Consider the following 19,095-nt stretch of genomic DNA (forward strand, 5'->3'; position numbering starts at 1 on the left):
CATATGCTAGCTGCTCTGTGAGGCTGTAGGCACAGCTGTCCTTTGAACTTAATGTCAACATGAGGATGCAGGATGTGGACATATTAGCAATGGTGCTAATATGTCCACCATTATAGTTAGTACTATGGTAGCAGTAGCTGAGGCTAAAGGGAGTTCCAGTTTTGAATTTTGTCGTAAAACAAAGTTTGGGACAAATTTAAATTGTTTCCTGATTATGGTGCTACAGAAGAAGTGAGAGCAGTGGGGGAAACTAAAGGGACAAAAATCCCCCAAGAAATCTCAGAATGCCCCTAAAAACTGATCAAGGGGCAAAAGTTGTCTCCCAAGATTGCAAAAAAATCGATTATATTTGCAGGTTTCGGACAGTATCCTACCTTAAGCCATCAATTTATTTTCATCCATTTCATTTAATAAGGATTTCTGTCTCTAACGCGCACTGACACACAAACAGTACCGTTGTTCACACTGCATTCGTGAGTCTGTTATGACATCGGGCAGAGACCAGGCATTCCTGCACCTGCAGTATGTTTTCAATTTATGTATTATTTTAATATAAGTTTAATCTAAATAAAAGTGTAAATAGTTCAAATTGTCTCCTGCTTTCTCACACGTGTACAGATGGTATTATCTACATGTAAGGATGATTGCACACTTGTCTTTGGAACAGCTACGTTTCTGTGTATTTTAATTTTGGGCTCATTTGACATTAAAACAGAAACTTTATGCACTAATTAGGTTATTGTTTTTTTTTTTTAAACTGCCCTCAAAATTCTGTAAATGTCCCAATTGAAACAGTGGGGACAAAAGGCGCTCCTGAAATAAAAAAAAATTAAATCCCCTGCATTGGGTGAGAGCATCGATTCATAATTAAGTGTGGCCAAAAGTTGTGGATTGAGCCGACCAACATTGCCCTACTTTACTCCAGTCACTAACATGGCTAAAACAAATTACATCTGGGTATTTATTACAAATTGAGTGGTGTTATTATTTATTATGGTGCCTCAAAAATCTACTGCTCAATACAGAAAAACTGACTTGTGCTTCAATCTCTATAAAAAATTAATCTGACAGAAAGTGGGCGGTTTATAAATCATTCCATTTTTTTTTTTTTTAACTGCACAACAACACTGGTCTCACAAACACAGACATGTGGGTGTAAAGGGAGAACATTTAGTTATCAATAAAAACAGGGATTTTTTGTTATTGTTCCACTATTCAAATGAGGATTATGTTCAGTGGAAAACATACTGAGTATGTTATCATTCATACTACAAGCTGACATATTCTGAATCTCACAACTAAACATGAAAAAAAAGCAGCTGCACCATGTTCAAAAGCTGAAAAAGGCACTGTTGTCAGCACCTTTACATTTAATTAGATGTTGGTGTTAGCTGTATCCCTGCACTGAGCTGGAGGCTTGGTTCACTGCAGGTGTTTCAATCAGTTGTGGGATGGCAGAACATCAGTGATGCTCTCCCACAGGTCTCGCTGGGAACAACCAAATGCACGGTGAGGGCGCTACCAAATGCCGATTATGGCTTCTCTGCTGCCGTGCCAGCCTTGGCTGGGCCTATCAAGAGTGGGACACACATTAAATATTAACTTAATTGGTCCCGGCAGAGCCCCGCTAACATACGGCAAGCATCAGACGAAAATGTCACTGTTTCCCCAGAGCCCCCGCACACTTAGGATCAAAGACAATAACATTGGTTCTAATCTGCTGTAATTGGGAGATAAGAGATTCTATGGTACAGCATGTATAAGTGCAGCGTGCATACATGTGTGTGAGTGTGTGTGTGTGTGTGTGGGGGGGTGTGTGTGTGTGTGTCTGTCACTCTCCCTGATGGAGGCTTGTCAGAGCAGACTGACAGCCAGTGATGGGACTGGAGAGAAAAGCTCAGCATCCTTTTTGGTTTCTACAGTTCTCCTTGCCACTTAGCAGCTTTTTATTTATTTTTTTCATCTCCCATCAAAAGTGCAGCGTGTTTAATGCACGGAAATCCGACTTCTCTTCTGAAAAACAAGGAGCGGTGCCTCAGCGCGCTGCAAGTTCTCATAAAATTCACATGTGTTGAAGGTGTACTGTACATGAACACATACATAAAACATGCGCTGCGGTGTCACTCCACTGTACCACCTACTGCTGGTCCACCACTGTACGTCACTACAATTAACGCTAATGGCAGCCATAGTGAAAGTCTAATCATAAAATGGTGCATTTTAAAGATAGTGATTTGTGATTAGACTAAACCTCTCCAGGGAAGTTTAATCTCCACTCAAAGTAGTTAATGTACTTGCTAAATGAACTGCTCCCTCCATAATAGCACCAAGAGCAGTGTGGAGTCGAGATTACTAAACAGTGTGGGCCACGTTTTAAATCACTCACTAAAAACTACAAAACCCTGGAGACGCCGTGGCTTACCACAGGACCTGGTTGTGTGAGAGACGGGGAGCTAATGCACTCAAGGGCGTCGAGGGAGCCGCAGAGTATGGCAGCACAAGTGCTGGAGTCTACAAGCTCAGATGTCCTTTTCCTGGCTAAGAGAGTGGGACAATAGCAGAACAAGAGCTAGCCAGAGGGAGAGGCAGCGAGAGAGAGAAGGAGGTTTTGTGCACAAGCAGCCTTCTTGCATCCAACACAGGACGCACAAGGTCATTTCAGCAGTTACACTGCAGCAAAACACCACTGGGTCAACTGATGATCTAAATAAATAGAGAACCCTGTCATTACAACTACTTTGATCCCAAGTAAACGTACAATTTGATATCCATCTGAAGAAAACATCCAGTCTTTACCTCCACTATGGCATATTTTACATATATTTCTGCATTACAACACACTTGAATGTCAGCAAGTAATTTTCCTGCGCCCGCCTGCTATGCAATAGCTGTCAGCAGACGGAGGAAAAAAAGCAGCAGGGGCAGAATTGAACCACGAAAAGACAGACGTAAGCTCGGAGAAGTTTCTGTAATTCCCTCCCCTACAGCCTGAGCCTGTGCACAGTGTTCATCTCATCTTCAGCTCCCTGAATGTGAGAGGGATAATTTCAGCGCGAGCCCCCAGTGACTCCCTTTGTTTATGTCCCACAGCCGCCCATAGATTGTGCTGGTGGCGCGGCTCTGCGCGAGGAGGTCAGCCATTACAGCCGGCAAAAGTGGACTCTGGTGGAAAGTGCCACTTGTGGCTGTGGGTGATGTCAGAGGAAGAGGAACAGCTTGGAGAGTGGAAGAGAGGTGTGGAGAGAGAAAGAGAAGCATGGGGGTTGCTGGGAAAAGATTGGGACAGGCTCTCATTTTAATTTACTAATTAACCATGCAAATGAAATCTTAACAGGCTACTCAGAGGCAGTCCTCGGGGGAGGGAAGAAGGCATTAGTACTTGATTATACTCTGTCCATGTGGAGGGGGGAAAAAGAAGCGAAATACGCTGTTGAACAAAGTGATGGGAAACGTCTTGGCCCACGGCAGCCATGCAGAACACAGCATGTAGGGAATGAAACATCTATGTTGGCATAGACATTAAAAACACACATGCTGTACACCACCATTAACCTGGATAGAGAGTGTGCAATGCCTGGGGATGGGTGAGGTGGGGACATCATCATCTCCACAAATCACACACCCCTGAACTGTCCATGGTGTAATAAGGCCTGCAATATTGTTCAATTTACCATGGCCTAACATGTCTGCGCTGATTTCTACTAACTCTCCAATGTGACAGACAATGCTATTAGACGCTAGACTCCACCTATCAGTCAGCCGATGTGAAACCGCTCAGTCGATACAATCTCAGGGCTCAAGAAGTGCTGGCCAAACAGACTAACAGGTGGCGCTACATCTGTCACGATTTACCTTGAAGACGTCCTGTGTGTCGTCCATGCAGTATACCCTGATGTTGTACTCCAGCGTGGAGCAGTATGCGTCCGAGAAGAGCACCAGCCGCAGGCGCTTGGCTGCGCCCATGTGGAGGGACTCCCCGACCAACGCGAAGGTGCCCAGCTGCTCTGAGAACAGCCGGCATGTCTCGGCCTCGAGCTGGCAGTAATAAGGCTCCGACACCAGCTCCTCCCCCATCAGCAGGACGTCCTGGTGGAGGCAAAGGGGAGAGAAAAAAAAACATGTGGCATGGATGGAAGGTCAAGCACCCAATTTATGTAAGAGGGAAGGGTAATGTGTTTGCCTGGGTACCTGATGTGTGTATGTGTGTTTGTAAAGGGCTTGTTCGGGAAGTGGTGTGGTGCAGTAGCAAGGCCCCAAACTCTTTTCTCCTTGCTGTTTGACAAAGGTACATTTGAGCTAAAGATCTTTAAGGTAATGTTGAACAAATATCTTTGTAACAGTTTAGATCAAGCAAAAAGAGAATACTTTGTTCTTGTTTTAAATTCCCTTTCCACCGCAGGACAGACTATTACCGACTGACAAAACGAAACACATCCCCTCATACAAAGACACACATCCTATAGAGCACCATCAATTTACTTAATAATGCATGAACGAGGTACTCAATTGACATGAAAGGAGACTCGATGAGATTCCTGGCAAGAATAGATGGTTCCGCAGAAAGAAAAGACAGTGGAGGTGCAGTAACTATTGGATTATTGGGATTTCCGAAATTTCCTCCAGCGACTGTTTGAGATTTGTTAAGAAAGGTGAAAACAACTTGACAATTTATCTTGAAAACAACTCTGTTGCCTGATAGTGAAAAGTGTTAAAAAAAAAAACTTTAACAAGCAGCACAAGAATTAATTGGTACTTTAATTTGCCATGGAGCAAAAAAAAAAAAAAAAAAAAAAACCCAGACAGATTTAGAGACGTCAGGCAACACTGCATTTTCTTGCTTTGTTAAAAAGCTGAAGTCCTGTAGCACAAGTGAATCCCTAATAAGGATGAGAGACTTGCAAAAATATCCCATTCCATCACAGCATGGAACAGTTTTTATGAGATAATTCCACTGCACTCTGGGCTAATTTGATGGAGACAAATTGGACCCAAGGTGACAACATTTTCTGTAAAATCCCATCATGCCAGTTGACTGACTCTTCTCATTAGCCAATCAAGCTGAAGAGAGCATTCTGCCTGCCAAATGCCCAGCGAGCCCCTCCAGGATCGATTCAACCAGACACCATCTACATCAATAGAATTAGTATTGACACAATTCATTTGCTATACAACCACAACGGAGTCTCACTTTTTCATCATCTTAATATTTCTTCAAAGTGGTGCAGAGAGTGAGGCGGCTCAATTACGCCACTGAGCGCTCGCTCTACCAGCAACTCATTTCTCCTCCTGCTGCTGCATGTCTGTTATCTATTTTCATTCTGTACGTCTTCCTCTCTTGCAAATCTTTTCTCTCGATCTGCATTTCCCACTCGTCTACTTTTTCTTTTCCGCTTTATCTCCTTTCTTCTTCCACTTCCCGTCACACTCGGTGGTTGTTTCCACTCTCATTCTCTCGTCCACCTGGCACTTCTTTTCCTATGGTGGCCAAACAGTCAGGCCGTTGGGCTATATTTGGTCCGGCCGATGATTAAAAGTGCTGGTCTAACCTCTGCCTCAGACAGGCCAATCCATCCCACAGACACCCCACTGCTGCCACACGGGGGATGCTGAATAATTTATGCACAATATCGAACATGAAAGAAGACCTAGTAACACTCCAAAGCCCACCAGCACCCTTTCCAATCTCTCTGGATTGTTGAGATGGCTTTACTGCCTCAAACTGCGTTTGTTTGTCTGGGTGTGTGAGTGTATATGTGCGAGTTTGTGTTTGTGTGTGTGTAGACACCAAAGCTTCCACCCAACTCTATCCTATTGGAGCTGGCAGTCCTGGTTACCTTCAGATTTCATGGACAGAAAAATGGGTAGGAAGCTCTGTAATTGGAAGCTGTGGTCAAAATGGTCAAGGAGACTCAGAAGAGTACTTTGAGGATCAGTAATTTGCTTAGAGAAATTCTGTTTGGAGAAACATGTTGCCTAGCAACTCTTCAGATGGAGAGAGCCAGTGCTTCCAGGCATTTGTTCCAGCCCAATGAGAAAACACCTGATGATCAATATGATTTAAACCCTCTGGAGTAGACGAGCATTGGGCCCAAATTACCTCTGCTTTCCAGTCTTTTAAGTCACTGATGAGCAAGTTTGTACTTTTAGGAGAAAATCTCTGAGGAAGTTTAGAGAGACTTAACAAATTCACTGGGTGCCAACTCTGTCTTTCTGCAAAGGATTTGTGGTGGCGTTATAGTGTCGTCTCACCTCCCAAGCGCCCTCATAGTTCTGCTTCTTGAGGCGGACGGCCCAGTTATCAAGGCATGCGTCAAAGCAGTGGTCCATGCTGAGGATAACTGGCCGGCTCAGGACCACCCCTGGAGGGCCACAACTCACAATGGGACTGAGGAGGGTCTGGCAGCCAGCCAGGGGTAACCTACCCCGGGGAGAGAGAAGAGAGAGGGAGGCAAATGAATTGAGATGAAGAGCTTCTACTCATCCAGTTATTAGTGAGAATTTACTGGTCTCTTGTACGCAGGATATGATACTGTCACCATTGCAAATTATCTAGCAGCTGTAACAGAGAATAATGAAAGCCTCCTGGACTCACTGACTAGCTGGGCCAAGTTGTGGCCACTGGGTAATAACATAAGACTGTCACAGCGTGCTGCAATGACTGCGCCTTGAGACTGAATGCAGCAAGCTAGATAAACAGTGTTTTCCAAACAATTCATTTAACTTAAATAGTGCACATCCTGGTAAAAGGCTACATTATTTATTTACATCCCTCCTCCACAGCGCTGGCACAGAGTCTTAAGCCTTTCCTAATGGAACAGTAGAGCATCTAAACAAACAGCCTAGTGGCATCCAGGGAAGACTGCCAGTTAGACAGTGTTAAAGAGACCCACCTTAAATCTTCCTTCCTCTGAACAGTGAGATAAATCTCATAGATCTTTCCTCTGGGGATGGCCTCGGGAGGAATGAGCAGACTGATTCCTAATGCAAATAACAACAAAGCGATAGAGGGGGGTAAGCAGAAGAGGGACAGGCTCATTTGTTCTGACTGAACAGCGCTTTTGTCATCTCACAAAAGAAGCCGGCCCACTCAACAAAACTGTACGGCTGCAAAAAACAAAAAAAACAAAAAAACAATCTATTCTGAAGGTCAGAGGCAGACTCCTTCAGGTACAGTAGATGCAAATCTCTCCACTGGCAGCCGAAGCGGTGCACGTCCCTACGGTCAACAATTAGCGGAGACAAAAGCGCACGTTTCATCGCAGTTTAAATGTCCTCCGTCTGCCACCAAGTAGATAATTGAGACCATGGAAAAGACTAGTCCAGGAAAATTGCACTTCCCCAGGAGAGTGCAGGAATGCACATTGGAGAATGGAGAGCGCTATTGAAGTCGTCTGAGTGTTGTGGCATTTGTGGTGTGATTCTCATGCCAAAATCACCCACTTAGAATCCTATTTAACGTGTAGCGCAAATAGTGACTATGTGACACAATCTTAACTGTCTGTGGATTCTAAACTGGGCATCCTCACCATAGAAACATCTGTTTGAACAAGGTGAAGGTGCCTTAACGCTCACAGCCTTCTCTGAATCTCTAAACCATCTCTTCCATGTGCTCTGAAACAGTGCTAAATGACAACAGAGCTTCCTTTGAATGGAACCATGCAAGTGCTGAGTTTTTGTTTTTCTGCGTCTCCATGAAGAGACGGGTGCCAATGCGTGGTATGGTCTACATGGGTTTGAGTTAATTCATGCATAAAATATCTGTAAGAGAGTGCAGAGAGAGAGATGTGGCAAGGAAAACAGGAAAAAAGACCTTTTCTTCCACAAGATACTGCCGCACTGGCATCAGCTAATCTGGACAGCCTACAATGAGCCAAGTGAAAGCCTGTGTAATTATATAAGTTCTGTACTTGGCTAATGCGAAGAGGGAAAGCAAAATAGGGGACTAATGATGGTGGACTTTTTATATCTAGTATTAGACTAATTTTCACTATGACTGTCTTTATTCCTGTCTGTGCTCTTAGCACACGACTGAAACTTGTGGACATCAACTACAAATTCAACCAACCCTGTCATTAGTGATGCGCCTAATTGGAATAATTTATTCTAGGTTTTACTCCAGAAATCTTTCAGGGTAATGTCTATTTGGCACACTCTCCTTTTATCTCATCTCATCACTGCCCTGAACATTCATTCTAACTATTCATTCTGAGATGTAAGATGTAGCTCGGGTTTTCCACAATTATGCATTTAGATAATGCCATTTTGCAGGATTTAATGTTAGGATTAGTCACTTTTTAAAGAAACAGGTGATCCTGTCACACACAATCCACCGTAATCACACAGACAAAACAAGCCCTGAATGTATTTTTGCCGCCCCATCCTGCTTCCTCATAACTGTTGTAAGCTAATTTGTATCCCAGACAGAAATATAGCCTGTGCTTTAAGCTGTTTTGTGTGAAGCATTGAAACACTTCTGTGTGTTATCCTGGTGCAAACCTATTAAAAAACCCACATGCATGGGGCTTACGGCTGAATGCTGTGGGTCGGTTTCAACAACACAGCGAGATGTTTATGGGATTCAGCTTTTGCTGATAAATTCTCCTTGTTAATGTCCAGTTCGAGACATTAAAGCAGGCGTAATAAAGCAAATAAAACCCACTTGTTCACACAGTATTTCTCAACATGATAGCAGATGCTGAATTGTTCAGATGATACTGTTATTGCTTGTTTGAGTATAGCGGCAAGTAGAACATCTTAGAGAGGATTACAGAAATCTCCCTACTCTTACACAACACAAACTCACAAAGTTGTATCTACAGAAACATTGCTGAATATACCTACTGGGTTTGTGCTCCTAGGTTTAGGTTCATTTTTGTGAATCACATTTATGAATTTGGAATCAGTAAATTGGAAATTAGCATTAAGTTGGTTTCAGTGCTGCCAGGTAACCCGTTCACTTGGCTGTGTTGGTGGGTGTCATCCTGCATCATCAGCGCTACATGGACCCTCGCGGTAAAATCAAGTTCCAGAGACTATAAGTAAGTCATGCTGTACTTTGTTGTTTGTTATGCATACAGTAAAGTTACCTGTCACAAAGAGCACTCAAAGGAATAATAATGCATTGAGAGCAATTAGATTAAACAGCAACTGGATCTCATGTCATAAATAATGATGGATGAGTGGAGCTAGCGTGAGCTTTCATCACCCCAACACACCAGAGCTTGTATGAACAGTAACAAAGGGCTAAGATGTAAAGCATCTTTGAGGTCAATTGAACTCTGGAGCAGACAAACCAACCAGACCAAGATGGCTTGGAAAGGAGAATCTGCTTCTGATCAAACTGGTAGTTTGTTTGTGACGAGAAGGTAAAACAGATCAACTACAAGAGCATCTCATAGCTGATGTGATTTTTCTGTATGAAATCCAAAGCTAAACTACGGTTAAATTTACTGATTGAGAACTATTAAGAAAATATGTATATATTACATTATAATACCACATAAGTATATCACCCCATTAGTGTGGAAATTTTATGGATCAAATCAAAAATAAAATGAAGTCAAACTATGGATCTATTGATCCCATACATTTTAGCAGGCCTTATTATGAGCCGACCGTAGCAACCTCATATTACTTATGGTGTGTTCATAGGCAACCGTGAAGGGGGACGTTTCTCACCTCCGAGTGGGAGAAAAAACCTGAACGCCTGTCGAACTGGGAATTTCCCAGTAGGAAAGTCTACGTTTTTGAGAGCTCCCAGAAGTAGGTTTGACATCACTCGACATGTCAACGATTGTGGTGACAGGAAGATGAGCGTAGAAAAAAGTCACTTCATGGTTAATTTAGGTGATACTAGTTAGAGCAGGGCATTGTGCTATTAAACAATAGTAATTACTATGTTGACAGACAAGTGGTAACGGCCCTACCACACGACTGTTACTTTGTTGCCATTAGTTTGCCGTTTTAAACATTATCTCCTAAAAACGACATGTAGTGATGTAGTTTACAAATAATAATGATCCATTGAACTCCATTTTGTACCTGTGATGGTCTACATGGGTGATGACGAGGTTGTTTGTCACTTTTCTGTATTCAGAGAGCAGATAGAGCAGATTTCCTGCCGGCTGCCATGTTGCCTCATTGTTGTCATGTGAACCCTCTCAACTGGGAAGTCAGAGGTTACGAAATTATAACTTTCCCACTTCCCAGCTGCCTAAACACACCATTATCCCTGCAATATTATGGTAGGAAATGCCCTTTTTTCTATTGCCCTGCATTAACCTTATTATTTCTTCCAAACTCTTTAACAACCAGAAAACACAAACAAACATACAGTATAAAGTGCAGTAATGCACCACAAGATAAATATTTGATCTCCCACACATGCAGAATGCAGGATGACATCACCAAAAGCATCCAATGAATATACGTTCAGGTTACTTTTTGTTTACAGCTTTTGGATGTCTACAAAAAGTTATTGAGAACATTTATAGTTAGAGGGCAACAATGAATCTTTGTGTTCTTTGTCTGAATCAATTAGACTGAACAACAGCTGTAAAAGAGAAACCTAAATGGACATAAAGGAGGAACTCACCTGTGTTGGGGATTGTCAGCCTCCCACCAAGGAAGTTGAAGGTCCCGTAGGAGGTGTTGGCTACATCGCGAGACAGCGTTTTAAAGTAGCTCTGAGTGGACAGCCTGCTCACAAACTCAGCAGGGTCAGAGTTAAGCTTGCCGTTGTGCAGGGTGTGCGATCCGTTGGGGAGCGGGTCCAGCAGAGGCCCGTTGGTCATTGAAAACTTTCCTGTGCCGTCGTGGCGCGAGCGCAGCGTGCCTTGGTAACTGGTGGTGGTGGTGGTTAGATCAGGCTGGATGGTGAGCAAATGGGAGTTCTCTATTTAAACAATAAAAAAAAACGGACACAGACAAAAGCAAATGTGTGAATCTCCATGAGTGGCGGGTGGGTGTTTGAGGAGGGAGGGGGGGGGGGTGTTCCTACATCACAGAGACAGACCTCACACTCTCTAAAGCTGTTGCAACACAACACAGAAAACCGAAACATACACAGAAAAAGACACATGGTGCAGAAAACAGAGCACTCACACACTCTCAACAATACACAACACAAATTCCACCCAAAGCCAGTCAAAGCCAGCCCCCTCCCCCCGCCCCCACACCCTCTCTCGTTCACTGTCTGTCTCTTTAGCAACCACACAATCAATTCCAAACAGAACTCAGATACAGCTTAGCATCCACAATGTATAAAGGCTTTTTTTCCACGCTGAATCACAGGCACTGCAACCCAGTTCCCCATCTCCATCCAACTCACACAGTTGTATTTCTATTACTCGCTGTTAAACCTCAGAGGGTCCACACAGGCAGTAAACAGAGTGGGTACATTTCCTGACAATGAGGTGGTGGCGAAACATAATGTGTCAGGCAGGCAAATAAACAGCTTGTGTACCACACACACACACACACACACACACACACACACACACACACACACACACACACACACACACACACACACACACACACACACACACACACACACACACACACACACACACCATAGTAAATCTTGCTTAGACCACACACCACTTTAAACACATTCATAGCACCTCCACAATCACAAACAAAAAGGATCAGGAGTACATGTAGATGAGTGCTGCAGTCACGGTGGGAAGATGGACAGACCGACGGATGCACAGACGAGGGTAGAACAAAGAACAGTGTCCTACTGCTGTGGGGGGGAGGCCTGCGTGGCCGCGGTGCCCACACACCTGGCTTGCTGGGCTTGATGCCCATGGGCTGGAAGCCAGTGGTGAGGATGGAGGAGTCGGCCACGTCAGCATCCAGGTCCTCCTTCTTGCGCCGGTAAACCAGGACGACCACGATGAGCAGCAGAGTCAGACACAGTGCGACCGCCACCATGCCCACGTACAGCGCCACGTCCTCGGCCCCACTCACTGCTGCAAGAGGACGACACAGGAGAGAAATTATTGATCAAGACAGAAAAATTCCCTCCGGTGTTAAATAGTAATCCCAATGTGTGTGGCTGCAGCATATTTTATTAAGTTCTGTGCAAAGGTCTCACTTGATGACTTGTTTAATAGCATTAAATCAGTTATACATTTCTTTTGTGCCTCCTAAATTTGTCTGACTTTGTTCGTGACTGATTGATACCAAGTTAAGAGAATTTTAGATCACTGTTTTAATTATTTCTAAAAGTCCACAGCCTCAATGTCAACCTGTGAGAAAGAACCAGCTCCTGTAGTATCACTTAATTTCTGCTCTGAATAAACATATTTCTGTCCAGCATGCTCCTTCTTTTTACTGTCTGGGTTTCTCTTTCTTTAAGCATACAACACTCTCAAGAGGGAAAGAGGAAAAGTGAAGGATTTGCTTATGAAACTGTAGCACCTCTCACAAAAGCGTATGAGTATCTCTCTCCCTAAAGTACAGTACGAAGATGACAGCTAAGCCCAGACAAACATCAATGTGTGCGTGCAATTGTGTGTGTATTGTGTGTGTATAGTGTGTGTGTGCGTGTTTTGCAGGGGAATTGGATTTGCTATGGCTGTCTCCCTGGGCTGGGGGAATTTGGTGGCGGAGGTGGAGGATGCTCCTGGGGCCTTTGTGGAGGGCCATTGTGCCGGGGAGCCACGGGGGCGTAGCGCTGTCAACTGAACACAGTCAAGGAGGGGATGCATTGAACAGTGCAGCTTAGAGGGACGGAGAACAACAGCAAAGGTTAGCGCTGTGGGCTGACATGTGGCGAGTTGACAACAAAAGGAGGACAGAAGCAGGAAGAGAGGAGCAGACGTACAAGAAGGAAAATCTGAATTAAAGAAGGTCAAAACAAAAAGACTAAAAGGGGAGACAGCATGTGCCTGTGAGTGACGGCATGCATGATACGCATTTCAGCAATGAGCATCAATAAAAGGTCTGTGTCAAAATCAACTTGATGAATATTACATACGTCACATTTCCATGAATATCTCCTGACTGCCATGGTGTTTTTCCACCACAGTTTAATCCTACCACTTGACAGGAGCTGCATTCAATCTTTAAAACACAGATTTGACAAGTTTTAATTGGTATTTAGAAAATCTGTGACATGAGAAAGGCACAATTAAATTAGAAGACTGCAAACAGTAAAATTGGAAAAAAAACAACAACAAAAAACAGACAGAAAAAAGTATTTTTCCTTTTTGCGTCTCTCATTTCTATTCATCTCTTTTCATGTGTTTGTCCTTGCATTCTCCTTTTACCTTGAAAAATCTATTTCTTTGGACAAGGTTGCCTGACATACTCAGGTCTTTAAGAAAAATGCCAGAATTTATTTTATGGGTGATTACCTCAGTACAATCTGATACTTTAAGTAGCGGGATTATATGAAGCTAACCTCAATGGCAGATCTCTGTAATGCCAGCGATCTCTTGACATGTAATCAATTGTGAATGATGGGCTGAAGATAAACACAAGATCGCCTGTTTTGTTGTTGACAGAGGAGCAGTCTGAATGCACAATATGTCGAACCTTGAAGCAGATGCGCCACAGGAGCAGAAGACCACACCTCTGCCAGCTAAAGAACTAAAAGGGTGGGCACATAATGAGTCTGTGCTGCAACATTCAAATGGTACGGTCAGAATTTGGTATGAAAGCATTGATCCATCCCACCTTGTGTCAACAGGTCTGGCTAGTGGCGGGGGGTGTAATGGTCAGTGGGATGTAATTCTTTTCACAATTTGGGCCCTTTGGTGCCAAATGGGGCATCATTTAAATAACACTGCCTGCTTGGGTATTGTTGCTCACCATGTCCATCTCTTTATCACCACAGTGTACCCATCTTCCATTGGCTAATTTTAGCAGGATAACCCACCATGTCTCAAAGCTCATCATCTCAGACGGGTTTCTTGAACATGACAATGAGTTCAGTGCATTCAAATGACCTCCACAGTCACCAGATCTCAGTCCAATTAGAGCACCTTTGGGGTGTGGTGGAACTGGAGATTCATATCATGAAAGTGCTGCCCACAAATGTGCAGCAAAGTGTGATGCTATCATGTAAATATGGATCAATATGGCTGAAGGATGTTTCCAGCACCTTGTTGAAGAATTAAGGCAGTTCTGAAAGTGAGTCCAACCCGGTGCCAGCAAGGTGCACAGCCTCCCTGCACCTCTCAGCTTCTCCATTTACCTGCCTGTGCCTCTCTCCTCTGATTCCCCTCTGGATCTCCTCAGGGAGAAATAGAGGTGCTTAAATGCAAGCAGCCCGGCTAAACCTTCCACCTTCCACAGTGAGCTCCAAAAAAAGAGGCAGCGACTACAGCTGAACCTCTCATTAAAGTTCCCAAATCCAATTGTCTTGGTGAGTCAAAGGCCAGATGACGCTGTGATATTTGGACTTCGAGTGCTGCAGTTTGAGAGATGTGTAGTCTGACTATAGACAAAACAACACCCGTCAGCAAGGACACGAGCCGACTGGTCTCTTCTGATTGGATAAACATAGCCTCAGATTGGCCACTGGCCACTGGCTGTTTACTTTCTAAGGGCACACCAAAGACACCTAGCTAGCCTTAGATCCAGTATCTCTTCTCCTTTTCCCCTGCACTCATCATTCTTGCACCCAGACAATAAAGCCAGTCAATCATACAACTCTCTCTATCGCACTCTTCCTCTCTCTCCATCTCCCTCTTTCTCTATTCTGTAATCTCGGGTGGTTTATCGGAGCATCACCGAGTGAAGTTTTATCTGACCCACCAGGTGTCACAGTGAAACGATCCCGATGCTCACTACAACCCTGACCAGCAACTGCTCTCGGCTCCCAGTGGCCCCCACTCATTGATTTTCATGATGCCAGCCAATAATTGAAAGGACATTCATCACACTTTAATTGACACAGCGAATCAGGTTTTTATAATTGGACGGGCTTTAGTTTAGTCCCTTTCTAATGTGCCCTCTCTCTCCCTCCCTTTCTGCACACCCTCCATACCAACCTACCTCTCTTCCTCTCTGCCATCCGTCATCCCATCGTTCATTTCCACTCGACTTAATTGCTGGCAAAGAACTTCTGATTCTCTTTGTGTGTGACCTCTCGTCATGATTGACACCCGCCTGCGGATAATCTGTGGATGTGATGAGTTTTTTTCAGAGTTGACCCTGGGCCAATCTCTGTTTGCTCCCCTGTCCCTTAGCTTTCAGTTCAGCTCCTCAGACTCACTCCAGGGCTAGCTGGTTAGCGATCAGTTTCTGACTTGAGATGGGCCGGTGTAATTCATCTCCATTCATTCTGGCTCCTGTTGAAGTTTGGACTCCCGCTCTATTGACAGTCAGGACAATGCCCGCAACTGATAGCGCTAAACTCTCTCTGCCGGCTCCTTTCTCTCTCCTGCATTGATAAGTAAGAACTTTGGAGCCTCCTGCGCCTCCTCCCAGGGCATTTATCATGAGACCTGAGAATATATTTCATCCCATGGCCAATCCTAGTCACTCGCCCGAAGATGAATAACACCGGAGTTCTTAAGGTCAGGGAAATATGGCTACTAAAACTCTCAAAGTGAACGTGACCATTACTATCTCCACAATACAGTCCCATCCCTCAGCCGGTCCTGGTGAAATATGGCCCAAAATAAATGTACCTCCATTTTCCACACAGCACTGCGACCCCGCTCTGACAAACAAACCAATGACAAAAACATGCGCTGCCGTCCCACCAAATTAGCCCTAAAATTCCAAAACAGACTAAAAACAAATTCATTGTTTGATGTACTTTGCACAATCATTTGTGACACCCCAAAATGGGATGCAGCCACAAATTAAGTTCATTACCTTCATTACACACATTAAGCCAAATAATTGTTTTTATGTTGTCCTAATTTCCTGTGCTGGAGAATATGAGCACTATTATGTTTCCCACTATCCTCTCTGTGCCCTCTAACACCTGTCTGCCATTTTGGCTATGGCACGCTGCCAGCATGTTTATTATTTCCCTGTACACATTTTGCATAGCTACATTTTGGGCTTCACTTGTTTGCTTTATGAAAACGATCCTGTCTGGGTCTAGATCTGTTCATTTCCGAGCTGTAACACAAAGCATGGCGCTGCACGCTGATTCTCATATGCAACACTCAAAAACAATAACCTCATCTAACATATGTCATTTCTGGCTTAATGAGGGAGATTAGAGACGCTCGTGAGGTCTTCAGACTGATGACAGCTTTTGTTGCAGGGTGACGTTGGCTCACTCTGCAGTTGTTTTGTTCGATTACACTAGAAGAGAAGGGTGCCTTTTGTTTCAGCAGGAAGTTTTCCATCTCAGCTAATAGCCTGCAGACGTGGTTGAAGTATAGGAGTTGCTGACAAGGCAAAACCATCTTGCTATTTTGCTTATTATAATACTTCACACAGCAATTGTCTATGGAAACGCATCTGCTGGGAACAGATTGGGACAGACATTCTTCAGAGGCCAGCACTCCACTCTGCACTGTCAGTGTAAATACTGAGTGACTCTGTGCGTGAGTTTGTGTGTGTATGTGGCAAAATGACTGGCATCTTTGTGTATATATCTTGCCTCTCTGGGGAGGAGCTGCTGACCTTTGATGATGGGCCGACTGAGCTGCCTGGTTCACTGCACCAGCCAAACTCAGCTATCGGGTAACAAACACGCATGCATGCACGTCCTTGCATAGTGCCAACACATACACACAAAGCAACATCCATATACATTAGATCTCAACTGATGTTCTGCAAATCCAAACGCCCCCTCTCCCTGCATCAAGTCCATTTGATCGCATCAATCAGTGCAAGATACATAATTCAGTTTATTAATTCACTGGCCCATGTTAACTGAATCCCCATTACAACTCAGTGTTTACCATTCAGATCAGCTGAAGAGCACACTATTTATAACATTTCCTTTATGAGATGCCACACTGAGACTCATTGTCTTTGGATGGGAAGCTGCACTATCTTTCTGTCTTTGATATCTGTAGGGAGTGACAGAGCTCTCCCTTCATGTCCATCTGGTCCGCAGTAGACCCTGTGGTGCCACTTTCCACTCAGCTGCCGGCTCGGGCTGTAGAAGCTCTGCAGTTTGTAATCCTGACAGTACGCACATGCCCTATTAATGACACACAGGGGAGTGGCACCACAGTAGTATCTGGTTTCAATAAAAAAGATTGGTCATTCAGCTTCCTATATACAATCTATATAGTGGATGTCCGTCTGTCCGTCCGTCCGTCCATCCATCCATCCATCCATCCATTATCTATACCCGCTTTATCCTGAACAGGGTCACAGGGGTATTCTGGATTTGCATGACATAAATACATAAACACACACTGAGAAGAATCGCAGTGGAAACATACGCCCCAGCCGTGTATGCTTTCACTACCGATTTGACCTGAGTCACTTCATCTGGCAGGTTATGTCTTAAACAGAAGAGAGATGCTTTAGTTCTCAGCGCTATTAATAGGTCACAGAGCAACACAGCACCGGCCCACATAAGATGGTGTATTATCTTAGCTGCAAGTGTTGTACCGGCGTTAATTAGAAATGATCATTTGAAAAGGTCACAGGTAAGGATGAGCCAGCAGTGGGCTGCAGATGAATGTTTTGTCTGGTGTCTGATGAGATGGACATCTCTCCTTTATGAACCCCTTTATTAGATGACGTCAACATCTATTACAAGAAGCTGATGCCATAAGATGCCATAAAATATTTATTTGATCTGATAAAAGGAAGAGTACGGCTCATCTTTCCAAAGTGGAATAAGTTTAATAAAAAAATTAAAAAAATTCTCCACTAGCCACAGAGCTCAACTGATGATAATCCTGTCCACCCGTTCTCCAGAAAATGTTTGTGATCTACTTGTTGTTGTATTCTCAAAAATGTTGATAGTTTTGTATAAACTGTCTTTATTAATCAGCAGTTTCCTTTCTGGATGAACCTCTCAAATGTTTTGAGTACATATGCTAATCCTAAAGTATTAATTTGCCACTCATTAGCTTAGTTATGATAAACAAAACAACAGTCTACTGATCATGTAGCCAAAAAGTGGCAAAAACTTTTCTATTGATCTGCTGAGTTGAACAGTGAAAGTATATTTAGTTATTACTGGGTGGTTGTGTGTACTCACTCTGTGGACACTGCTCACTGGTACAGTTGAGAGATTGGAGGTCCAGCCCCTGGCAGAATTTGCCCCCGGTGCCAGGTGAGGGCTGTGTGCACTCCCTGCTCCTCCACATCGAACAGTCTGCGCCACACGCAGACCACTTGCTCCACTCACTCCAGCCTCCGTCCACTACAAACACACAGAAAAAAAGAAACATGGGTGAGCACAAACACATGCGCAGCAGCAAAATCTCAAACTGATTCACTTCAAACACTTTGATTTTAGTTCACAGGGGAAAAACTATTGATTGGAAAACATGCTGAACAGTTTCAATAACCCGGGCTATAATTCCTTTTTACAAACAGCGTGAACTGGTCAAACTCTACATGGTGAAGTTCAGATGCAACAGTGGTGTAAAAGCAGTGGTGTATTTGCGTGCGAGACAAGAACAGCTGGTAGAAAACTCTGTTGCCGTCCTGTGCAAATCTACTTGCACTAAAATGGAAACCTGGTAAGAAACCCTTATAAAGACATGCAAATCCACTTGCACACACTCAAATCCAGCAGTTGCACAGGGAAACCAAAGCATGTAAAACTGCTGAGGAGAGCCATATTGTCTCTACTCTGCTTTCATTGTTTATTTTAAACATGGAAATCAGATGCAACTAAGTTAAACCCCAACGGTATGAGGCTGCTGTGGAAGGTGCTGTGGCCTGGTAGACCCAGCTGTCAACAAACAAAGAATTTAACCCCTGAGATATTGGTCCTCTGGTGTACTGTCAAACATACAAGCACACAGAAATAACAAAAGTTTTAAAATTCTCAAATTAAATGAGCTTTTGTGAGAGAAAACTACCTCACCTTTATTTGATTTCTTTGTCAAACAGTATGTTACTGTAGCAAATGTAGTGCTGCCTGCAGTAACTGAAGCCAAGACACAATACAGGCGGCATTACTCTGAACAAAGAAGACTG

General features: G+C 43.8%; 1 protein-coding gene across 4 annotated transcripts in view; it reads right to left on the reverse strand.

The window, feature by feature from the left end:
• unc5a (unc-5 netrin receptor A) overlaps positions 1 to 19,095 on the reverse strand; it is a 135,036-nt gene that overhangs the window by 12,724 nt on the left and 103,217 nt on the right. For 2 of the 4 annotated variants that reach the window (XM_069696969.1, XM_069696967.1), the window contains 6 exons: positions 18,146 to 18,310; positions 11,787 to 11,975; positions 10,595 to 10,894; positions 6,891 to 6,978; positions 6,250 to 6,418; positions 3,853 to 4,086 (listed from right to left, as the gene is read on the reverse strand). In XM_069696969.1, coding sequence (XP_069553070.1) covers positions 3,853 to 4,086; positions 6,250 to 6,418; positions 6,891 to 6,978; positions 10,595 to 10,894; positions 11,787 to 11,975; positions 18,146 to 18,310 — 1,145 coding nt within the window. Of the gene's footprint in view, positions 1 to 3,852; positions 4,087 to 6,249; positions 6,419 to 6,890; positions 6,979 to 10,594; positions 10,895 to 11,744; positions 11,976 to 18,145; positions 18,311 to 19,095 lie in introns of all 4 variants that reach the window. The other 2 variants (XM_069696968.1, XM_069696966.1) reach the window with 1 other exon arrangement.

Source organism: Brachyistius frenatus, unplaced genomic scaffold (genome assembly GCF_029030835.1).
Source record: "Brachyistius frenatus isolate BFR_SWC_R1_liver_20210118 unplaced genomic scaffold, ASM2903083v1 Contig_22, whole genome shotgun sequence".
NCBI classification, from domain to species: Eukaryota; Metazoa; Chordata; class Actinopteri; family Embiotocidae; genus Brachyistius; species Brachyistius frenatus.